Genomic DNA, 11,410 nt, shown 5'->3' on the forward strand with positions numbered 1-11,410 from the left:
TTTCAGTATGATCCTCAGTATGATTTAATCCATGCCCTATAGTTCAGTATGATCCTCAGTATGATTTAATCCATGCCCTATAGTTCAGTATGATCCTCAGTATGATTTAATCCATGCCCTATAGTTCAGTATGATCCTCAGTATGATTTAATCCATGCCCTATAGTTCAGTATGATCCTCAGTATGATTTAATCCATGCCCTATAGTTCAGTATGATCCTCAGTATGATTTAATCCATGCCCTATAGTTCAGTATGATCCTCAGTATGATTTAATCCATGCCCTATAGTTCAGTATGATCCTCAGTATGATTTAATCCATGCCCTATAGTTCAGTATGATCCTCAGTATGATTTAATCCATGCCCTATAGTTCAGTATGATCCTCAGTATGATTTAATCCATGCTCTATAGTTCAGTATGATCCTCAGTATGATTTAATCCATGCTCTATAGTTCAGTATGATCCTCAGTATGATTTAATCCATGCTCTATAGTTCAGTATGATTTAATCCATGCCCTATAGTTCAGTATGATCCTCAGTATTATTTAATCCATGCTCTATAGTTCAGTATGATTTAATCCATGCCCTATAGTTCAGTATGATACTCCATATGATTTAATCCATGCCCTTTAGTTCAGTATGATTTAATCCATGCCCTATAGTTCAGTATGATCCTCAGTATGATTTAATCCATGCCCTATAGTTCAGTATGATCCTCAGTATGATTTAATCCATGCTCTATAGTTCAGTATGATCCTCAGTATGATTTAATCCATGCTCTAAAGTTCAGTATGATTTAATCCATGCCCTATAGTTCAGTATGATCCTCAGTATGATTTAATCCATGCTCTATAGTTCAGTATGATCCTCAGTATTATTTAATCCATGCTCTATAGTTCAGTATGATTTAATCCATGCCCTATAGTTCAGTATGATACTCAGTATGATTTAATCCATGCCCTATAGTTCAGTATGATTTAATCCATGCCCTAAAGTTCAGTATGATACTCAGTATGATTTAATCCATGCCATCTAGTTCAGTATGATTTAATCCATGCCCTATAGTTCAGTATGATACTCAGTATGATTTAATCCATGCCCTATAGTTCAGTATGATTTAATCCATGCCCTATAGTTCAGTATGATTTAATCCATGCCCTATAGTTCAGTATGATTTAATCCATGCCCTATAGTTCAGCATGATACTCAGGATGATTTAATCCATGCCCTATAGTTCAGTATGATACTCAGGATGATTTAATCCATGCCCTATAGTTCAGTATGATTTAATCCATGCCCTATAGTTCAGCATGATACTCAGGATGATTTAATCCATGCCCTATAGTTCAGTGTGATACTCAGTATGATTTAATCCATGCCCTATAGTTCAGTATGATACTCAGGATGATTTAATCCATGCCCTATAGTTCAGCATGATACTCAGTATGATTTAATCCATGCCCTATAGTTCAGTGTGATACTCAGTGTGATTTAATCCATGCCCTATCGTTCAGTATGATTTAATCCATGCCCTATAGTTCAGTATGATTTAATCCATGCCCTATAGTTCAGTGTCATCCTCAGTATGATTTAATCCATTCCCTATAGTTCAGTATGATCCTCAGTATGATTTAATCCATGCTCTATAGTTCAGTATGATTTAATCCATGCCCTATAGTTCAGTATGATCCTCAGTATGATTTAATCCATGCCCTATAGTTCAGTATGATCCTCAGTATGATTTAATCCATGCCCTATAGTTCAGTATGATCCTCAGTATGATTTAATCCATGCCCTATAGTTCAGTATGATCCTCAGTATGATTTAATCCATGCCCTATAGTTCAGTATGATCCTCAGTATGATTTAATCCATGCCCTATAGTTCAGTATGATCCTCAGTATGATTTAATCCATGCCCTGAAGTTCAGTATGATACTCAGTATGATTTAATCCATGCCCTTTAGTTCAGTATGATTTAATCCATGCCCTAAAGTTCAGTATGATACTCAGTATGATTTAATCCATGCCCTATAGTTCAGTATGATACTCCGTATGATTTAATCCATGCCCTTTAGTTCAGTATGATTTAATCCATGCCCTATAGTTCAGTATGATTTATTCCATGCCCTATATTTCAGTATGATCCTCAGTATGATTTAATCCATGCCCTATAGTTCAGTATGATCCTCAGTATGATTTAATCCATGCCCTATAGTTCAGTATGATCCTCAGTATGATTTAATCCATGCCCTATAGTTCAGTATGATCCTCAGTATGATTTAATCCATGCCCTATAGTTCAGTATGATCCTCAGTATGATTTAATCCATGCCCTATAGTTCAGTATGATCCTCAGTATGATTTAATCCATGCCCTATAGTTCAGTATGATCCTCAGTATGATTTAATCCATGCCCTATAGTTCAGTATGATCCTCAGTATGATTTAATCCATGCCCTATAGTTCAGTATGATCCTCAGTATGATTTAATCCATGCCCTATAGTTCAGTATGATCCTCAGTATGATTTAATCCATGCTCTATAGTTCAGTATGATCCTCAGTATGATTTAATCCATGCTCTATAGTTCAGTATGATCCTCAGTATGATTTAATCCATGCTCTATAGTTCAGTATGATTTAATCCATGCCCTATAGTTCAGTATGATCCTCAGTATTATTTAATCCATGCTCTATAGTTCAGTATGATTTAATCCATGCCCTATAGTTCAGTATGATACTCCATATGATTTAATCCATGCCCTTTAGTTCAGTATGATTTAATCCATGCCCTATAGTTCAGTATGATCCTCAGTATGATTTAATCCATGCCCTATAGTTCAGTATGATCCTCAGTATGATTTAATCCATGCTCTATAGTTCAGTATGATCCTCAGTATGATTTAATCCATGCTCTAAAGTTCAGTATGATTTAATCCATGCCCTATAGTTCAGTATGATCCTCAGTATGATTTAATCCATGCTCTATAGTTCAGTATGATCCTCAGTATTATTTAATCCATGCTCTATAGTTCAGTATGATTTAATCCATGCCCTATAGTTCAGTATGATACTCAGTATGATTTAATCCATGCCCTATAGTTCAGTATGATTTAATCCATGCCCTAAAGTTCAGTATGATACTCAGTATGATTTAATCCATGCCATCTAGTTCAGTATGATTTAATCCATGCCCTATAGTTCAGTATGATACTCAGTATGATTTAATCCATGCCCTATAGTTCAGTATGATTTAATCCATGCCCTATAGTTCAGTATGATTTAATCCATGCCCTATAGTTCAGTATGATTTAATCCATGCCCTATAGTTCAGCATGATACTCAGGATGATTTAATCCATGCCCTATAGTTCAGTATGATACTCAGGATGATTTAATCCATGCCCTATAGTTCAGTATGATTTAATCCATGCCCTATAGTTCAGCATGATACTCAGGATGATTTAATCCATGCCCTATAGTTCAGTGTGATACTCAGTATGATTTAATCCATGCCCTATAGTTCAGTATGATACTCAGGATGATTTAATCCATGCCCTATAGTTCAGCATGATACTCAGTATGATTTAATTCATGCCCTATAGTTCAGTGTGATACTCAGTGTGATTTAATCCATGCCCTATCGTTCAGTATGATTTAATCCATGCCCTATAGTTCAGTATGATTTAATCCATGCCCTATAGTTCAGTGTCATCCTCAGTATGATTTAATCCATTCCCTATAGTTCAGTATGATCCTCAGTATGATTTAATCCATGCTCTATAGTTCAGTATGATTTAATCCATGCCCTATAGTTCAGTATGATCCTCAGGATGATTTAATCCATGCCCTATAGTTCAGCATGATACTCAGTATGATTTAATCCATGCCCTATATTTCAGTATGATCCTCAGTATGATTTAATCCATGCCCTATAGTTCAGTATGATCCTCAGTATGATTTAATCCATGCTCTATAACTCTGTATGATTTGAGTATAATGTTGTCTCTTCTGAAGAGTTATGTTCATATATGTAGTTTTTTCTTTCATTCCTGTTCAGGATATCAGAGACAGCTATCTTTCCAGAGAGATGATGGATCCTTCAGTGCCTTTGGAGCCAGCGACACTTCTGGTAGTACCTGGTAAGTCATTATATAATCATGTGAATATAATAGCTGTGGTTCAGACTTAAGGCATTCATTTCAAAGTGTATCTGTTCTCAAACACAACTCTCCCTGGTCCAGGCTGACAGCGTTTGTCCTGAGGTGTTTCCTGCAGGCCCGGTCCTTCATGCAGATTGACCAGAGTGTTCTCTCCAAGGCCATGGGCTGGCTGGTCCAGCAGCAGGGATCCCAGGGAGAGTTCATCGAGATGGGCAGAGTCATTCATACTGAGCTGCAGGGAGGCCTGGATGGACCCGTCTCTCTCACCTCCTATGTACTGGTGACACTGCTGGAGGACCAGGCCTATGTGGTAAGGAGAACCAAGAGTTTGAGATTTACAAAAAAAATGATGAAAGCACAGTGTGTGTGGTGGCAAGTTGAGTGAGTTTGATACTCTCAAGTATTTAGAACCAATTGTAAGCAGAAGAAGGTTGACAATCTAAACATTTGAGGAGTCTCAGCCTTCAAATAAAAATGTGTCACATGCACTGAATACAACAGGTATTCAGTGCATGTGACAAATTTTACCTTACCTTGAAATACTTACTTACAAGCCCTTAATCAACAATGCAGTTGAAGAAATAGAGTTAAGAAAATGTTTACTAAATAAACTAAAGTAAAAATACTCAAGTCAATAAGTAACACAATACATTTACATAACACTAACGAGGTAATATACAGGGTAATTTATCAAGTGACTATTCATAGATAATAAACAGCGAGTAGCAGCATTGTAAAAACAAAGGGGGGAGTAATCAATGTAAATAGTCTGGGTGGCCATTTGATTAGTTGTGTTGTTCAGCAGTCTTTTGGCTTTAGAAGCTGTTAAGTAGCCTTTTAGTCCTAGACTTGGTGCTCCGGTTCTGCTTGCCATGCAGGATCAGAGAGAACAGTCTAACTTGGGTGACTGGAGTCTTTGGATGTCAGGAAGCTTGGCCCCAGTGATGTACTAGGCCGTACGCACTACCCTCTGTAGCGCCTTCCGGTCAGATGCCGAGCAGTTGCCATACCAGGTGGTAATGCAACCGGTCAGGATGCTCTCGATGGTGCAGCTGTAGAACTTTTTGAGGAACTGGGGACCCATGCCAAATCTTTTCAGTCTCCTGAGGGGGAAAAGTTGTTATCGTTCCCTCTTCACAACTGTCTTTGTGTTTTTGGACCATGATAGTTTGTTGGTGATGTGGACACCAAGGAACTTGAAACTCTCAACCCGCTCCACTTCAGTCCTCTCAATGTTAATGGGGGCCTGTTCGGCCCGCCTTTTCCTATAGTCCACAATCAGCTCCTTTGTCTTGCTCACGTTGAGGGAGAGGTTGTTTTCTTGGCACCACACTGCCAGGTCTCTGACCTCCTCCCTATAGGCTCTCTCATCATTGTCGGTGATCAGGCCTAACACTGTTGTGTTGTCTGCAAACTTAATGATGGCCTTGGGCCACCATCTTGTCTCTCTTGATGTGTCCCTGTCTCATGCCATCCGTTATTCTTGTCTGTGTGTAGAGTATGTTCCCCGGCAACGAGTCCCTAACCAGGAGCTATCTGGAGGGCGAAGTGGCTAGCGGGGTGTCCAGTAACTACAGCCTGTGTCTGGCGGCATACGCCCTGTCTCTGGCTAACAGTCTCACCGCAGGCACAGCCCTGGATGAGCTCAAGAGGAGAGCTGATATTAGAGGTAATTTGCGTTTGAATTAGCTATGGTTATTTACAGGTTGTGCCACAGAGAGAAGATGCCCGTGACAGCCCATGACAAAATGTTAACAATCAATATTGTTTTTGAGTGATCAACCATCGACATTGGTCTTATGATAATGTACATAATGTGTAAATATCGATGATGTCACGCCCTGGTCTTAGTATTTTGTGTTTAAATATTTATTTGGTCAGGCCAGGGTGTGACATGGTGTTATTTTGTGTTGTGTTGTGGTATTGGGGTTTTAGTAGGTATTGGGATTGTGGCTGAGTAGGGGTGTCTAGCATAGTCTATGGCTGCCTGAGGCAGTTCTCAATCAGAGTCAGGTGATTCTCATTGTCTCTGATTGGGAACCATATTTAGGTAGCCTGGGTTTCACTGTGTGTTTGGTGGGTGATTGTTCCTGTCTCTGTGTTAGTTGTCACCAGACAGGCTGTATTAGGTTTTCACATTTCTGTTTGTTGTTTTTGTATGTTTCGTATTTATCATCATTAAAGATGTCTCGATTTAACCACGCTGCATTTTGGTCCGACTCTCCTTCGACGGAAGAAAGCCATAACAGATGACATCCGCCCATCTACCTGCGAGATCCTGTTTGACCTGGTGTCTGTTGCTGTCCCCTCCAGATGGGGTCCAGACCTGGCGGTCGTCCAGTGCCGAGGTGTCTGACTCATGGCAGCCGCGATCAGCAGAGATAGAGATGGCTGCCTACGTGTTGCTGGCACTGTACAAGCGGGCTAGTGTGGTGGAGGCCATCTCCCTCATGAAGTGGCTGAGTCAGCAGAGGAACCACCTGGGTGCATACGGGAGCACACAGGTAGACCCTAACTTCACAATACTGTAGAAGACCCTCTCTAGTCTCTATCTTCATGCCACTGTTTCTGTATGACCCTCTGTCTTAAAGTGACCTTTTCAATAAGAGAGATTTATCCCTGATGGGTGTATTTCCAAGATGATACCGCCTTTGACCCTTTCCTCTCTTAGGACACAGTGGTAGCCCTACAAGCCCTGTCTGTCTACGCTGCCTTTAGTGGGGCAGATGCCATTGAGCTGGGGGTCGAAGTGTCCTCCTCAGTCTCACCTACAGTGTCCCATTTCAACATCAACTCCACCAACTACCTGGTACATCAGAGCAAAGAGGTAAATTGGGCATAGTGGTCTTTGTCTGTTTCAAGATATATGATATTTCAACGATGATCTAACAGCATACACAAGCAAACAGCCACCATAATGTATCGTTTAAAGGCAATACATTATTAATAGAGATCTTGTATTTTTCCAGGTAGATGCTGAACAAGATTTACTCATCAATGTATTTATGGAGGGAAGAGGATTCGCCTTATTTCAGGTATTGCTACTTATTTATCACTGGGGAGGCAGCGTAGCCTAGTGGTTAGAGCGTTGGACTAGTAACCGAAAGGTTGCAAGATCTAATCCCCGGGCTGACAAGGTACAAATCTGTCATTCTTCCCCTGAACAAGGCAGTTAACCTGCTGTGCCTAGGCCATCATTGAAAATAAGAATATTTTAAAGGTCAAATAAAAAAACTGGATGCCTAAAGTCATTCCTATGAACACAATTTTCTATTTGGGCTTGCCGTTGATATATGTGATGACATAACTATGTCAGAACAGTGGTTCCCAACCTTTTTCGGTTACTGCAAGCATTTCGCTACACTCGCATCTGCTAACCATGTGTATGTTATAGACCCCCCCCCCCTATGTGACCAATAAAATTTGATTTGATTTGAAGCATGTTTTGAATTTTCCCAGTAGGCCTATGGTTTCATGAGTTCTCAAGTAACCCCAGGGGTCCTAGTACCCCTGTTTGGGATGTATTGGTATGCTCTTACAGGCAATGGAGGGGGCCTACAATGACTCCTACAATTCAGATTTAATGGCCATACATTACAATGGTTGTCTCCTCACTAGCTTTCCATGCAATCTTGGAACCATGTCCAGTGTGAATGAAGGCAACAGCTGTGACTCATAGATCTGCCCGCCACAATGCAGCATGAACCCTGTGTTGAGACGAGTCAACACAAAAACGTGGTAATTGACCACATTAATACGGCAATTACCATCTGGAACACATAGCGTCTGGTCCATGTTAAATCAGCTCCGATTGTATCACAGAGAGGATATGATGGAAGGTCCTGCTTCCAACTGCCTTTAATTTAGTCCTCTGTTACAGACCTCCCCCCTAAACATCTTCTTATAGACCCCCCCCTAAACATCTTCTTATAGACCCCCCTAAACATCTTCTTATAGACCCCCCTAAACATCTTCTTATAACCCCCCCTAAACATCTTGTTATAGAACCCCCTAAACATCTTGTTATAGACCCCCCCTAAACATCTTGTTATAGACCCCCCCTAAACATCTTGTTATAGACCCGCATAAACATCTTATAGACCCCCCTAAACATCTTATAGACCCCCTAAACATCTTATAGACCCCCTAAACATCTTGTGATAGACCCCCTTAAACATCTTGTTATAGACCCCCTCCAAACATCTTGTTACAGACCCCCCCAAAACATCTTGTTATAGACCCCCCCCTAAACATATTTTTACAGACCCCCTCTAAACATATTTTTACAGACCCCCTCTAAACATCTTGTTACAGACCCCCCTCTCAACATCTTGTTACAGACACCCCCCTCAACATCTTGTTACAGACCCCCCCAAAACATCTTGTTACAGACCCCCTCTAAACATATTTTTACAGACCCCCTCAACATCTTGTTACAGACCCCCCCTCAACATCTTGTTACAGACCCCCCCTCAACATCTTGTTACAGACCCCCCCTCAACATCTTGTTACATACCCCCCCTCAACATCTTGTTACAGCCCCCCCCCCTCAACATCTTGTTACAGACCCCCCCTCAACATCTTGTTACATACCCCCCTCAACATCTTGTTACATACCCCCCTCAACATCTTGTTACAGACCCCCCCTCAACATCTTGTTACAGACCCCCCCTCAACATCTTGTTACAGACCCCCCTCAACATCTTGTTACAGACCCCCCCTCAACATCTTGTTACAGACCCCCCCCTCAACATCTTGTTACAGACCCCCCCTCAACATCTTGTTACAGACCCCCCCTCAACATCTTGTTACAGACCCCCCCTCAACATCTTGTTACAGACCCCCCCTCAACATCTTGTTACAGACCCCCCCCTCAACATCTTGTTACAGACCCCCCCTCAACATCTTGTTACAGACCCCCCCTCAACATCTTGTTACAGACCCCCCCCTCAACATCTTGTTACAGACCCCCCCTCAACATCTTGTTACAGACCCCCCCTCAACATCTTGTTACAGACCCCCCCTCAACATCTTGTTACATACCCCCCCTCAACATCTTGTTACAGACCCCCCCCTCAACATCTTGTTACAGCCCCCCCCCCTCAACATCTTGTTACAGCCCCCCCCCCTCAAAAACATCTTGTTACAGACCCCCCCTCAACATCTTGTTACAGACCCCCCCAAAACATCTTGTTACAGACCCCCCCCAAACATCTTGTTGAAGACCCCCGCCCCCCAAAGCTCTTGTTTATTGTAGTATTGTAGTTGCTCACAAGAAGTTATACAGTACTATCCTTAGAAGATATAACTGTAGTAATTACAATGTAACTCAGATACCCACTGACTTTTATCACCTCTCCTGTCATTCAGATGAATGTGTTCTACAACATAGAGGACAGAGTGCTGTCTGAGAGGAGCCATGATGACACAGACCATGAAGGTTTCTCTCTGGAAGTTGAAGTGTTAGATGATGAGGATGACCTGGACCATATCATGTTATCCATATGCACCAGGTAAGTGTCCATCTCTATGGAGATGTTTTCAACCATTCTTTGTCTGTTGCAGGCATCAAGACATGTTCGTGTTTTGAGCCACTATTATACATTTATCTAGACAGTTTTATGTCTTGATAAATGTCTGTGAGCAGACAGAAATATGCTCATTTATAATCATGTATTTGGTCATTTAATCATCTATTTGTTCTGTGTTAGGCTGCTGGAGAGCCAGAAGATAGCTCAGACAGGTATGGTGCTGGTAGATGTAGGTGTGCTGAGTGGCTTCACCCTTGCGCCACAGGCTGTTGCCACGGGTGACCTGGTCAGAAAAGTTGATGCTTCTCCTGGGAAAGTTAGCCTCTATTTAGATTCAGTAAGTTAACTTTACATATTGTACGTCCCATGTTTAGATACAATAGCATTGCTGTTTCAGAGGTGGAATTAGGAAAATACACATTGTATTGGCTGTACGTTGGAAGTTTCATTTGTGTCATCTATTGATTGTGTAGATTGTGTGTAGCCAATCATCTATTGATTGTGTAGATTGTATGTAGCCAATCATCTATTGATTGTGTAGCTAATTCATGACTTTTATTTGCAGTTGACCACAACACAGGTGTGCATCAGAATCCCAATGATAAGAAACTTCAAAGTGTCACGTGTGCATGATGCTGTGGTTCAGGTGTACGACTACTATGAACCAAGTAAGTACCTTTTACTATCACAGCAGACATTCACTCATGCGTAGACTGTCTCTCTTGTTATCAATGCAATATTTATCAATACAATATTTCCCTCTGCCATATCTTAAAGGGCGTAAAGCAGTGAGGTCCTACAACTCCGATGTGATGCAGGACATGGGCTCCTGTGCCTTCTGTGGGAGAGACTGCGGTCTCTGCAGACAAGAAATAATAATCTCGAGCTCCTCCACCGCCCACACAAAGAACACTGCCATCTACTGGTTGGGATGTGTACTGATTGCAATTACAGCTTTACTGTTATAACAATATCAATGTCTCCTGGACAGATCTACGTAGACATAATTGGCACCATAGAATCTATGGGATGTGTGAGATAACGAGCAGCAGTAGTTCTGATGAGGTTTTTTCGTCGCTAGTTATTTGGACAAATCACGATTTAGCCTCTTCAGAATTGTGAATGGGAGCGGACATTCGGCCCGTAACTGATTCTAGCATTTCTTGATCACTTTTGGACCCAGAACTTAATCCAACAGCTGCCCAATTACACAAGACTTTAGTTCCATGTTAACTGAGATTATAATAATATAAACTGCATATTTTAAAAGCCGTTGTCCGAAGGCAAAAACTACCTGTAGAAATATCGAATTATTATTCTATGAATATATTTTATTTACTTTAGCCTTAATCAGTAAATTGGTCAAATCAGACTGTTTTATTAGCTATTTGATGCGCTGGATTTAATGTGGAATGTACTTTTAATATTTATCATAAATCTGGGTTTTTTAGAAACCTCATTCATTTGTACACAAATGTAAACAAAGGAAAATAAATTGAGGTGAATATACAGTTTGCAGGACACTATTATGAGTTACGTGGCAGACTAAATGGCTCATGATGTAACCTAGATTCTGGATGATTGGCAACAGAAGACATAAAGACGATTAGGTTCTTACTTCCACATGTCTCTGACCCTTTGGAAGATTAAGACAGACATGTTAAGATGAAGCAGTAAAATAGTGAATTAAGATTTATTCTGGCAGCACTCAACTTGACTC

At 40.9% G+C, this 11,410-nt stretch overlaps 1 protein-coding gene across 1 annotated transcript in view; it reads left to right on the forward strand.

The window, feature by feature from the left end:
- The window catches only part of LOC109893782 (CD109 antigen), a 37,459-nt gene extending 26,260 nt beyond the window's left edge, over positions 1 to 11,199 (forward strand). Inside the window, exons 15-24 of the mRNA XM_031829080.1 lie at positions 4,057 to 4,138; positions 4,241 to 4,469; positions 5,657 to 5,828; positions 6,473 to 6,663; positions 6,831 to 6,986; positions 7,129 to 7,194; positions 9,530 to 9,672; positions 9,871 to 10,027; positions 10,256 to 10,358; positions 10,468 to 11,199. Of these exons, the coding sequence (XP_031684940.1) occupies positions 4,057 to 4,138; positions 4,241 to 4,469; positions 5,657 to 5,828; positions 6,473 to 6,663; positions 6,831 to 6,986; positions 7,129 to 7,194; positions 9,530 to 9,672; positions 9,871 to 10,027; positions 10,256 to 10,358; positions 10,468 to 10,658 (1,490 nt within the window). The 3' untranslated portion in view covers positions 10,659 to 11,199. The remainder of the gene's footprint in view (positions 1 to 4,056; positions 4,139 to 4,240; positions 4,470 to 5,656; positions 5,829 to 6,472; positions 6,664 to 6,830; positions 6,987 to 7,128; positions 7,195 to 9,529; positions 9,673 to 9,870; positions 10,028 to 10,255; positions 10,359 to 10,467) is intronic.
- Positions 11,200 to 11,410: the final 211 nt, after the last annotated feature.

The sequence above is a fragment of the Oncorhynchus kisutch genome, linkage group LG7 (genome assembly GCF_002021735.2).
Source record: "Oncorhynchus kisutch isolate 150728-3 linkage group LG7, Okis_V2, whole genome shotgun sequence".
NCBI lineage: Eukaryota > Metazoa > Chordata > Actinopteri > Salmoniformes > Salmonidae > Oncorhynchus > Oncorhynchus kisutch.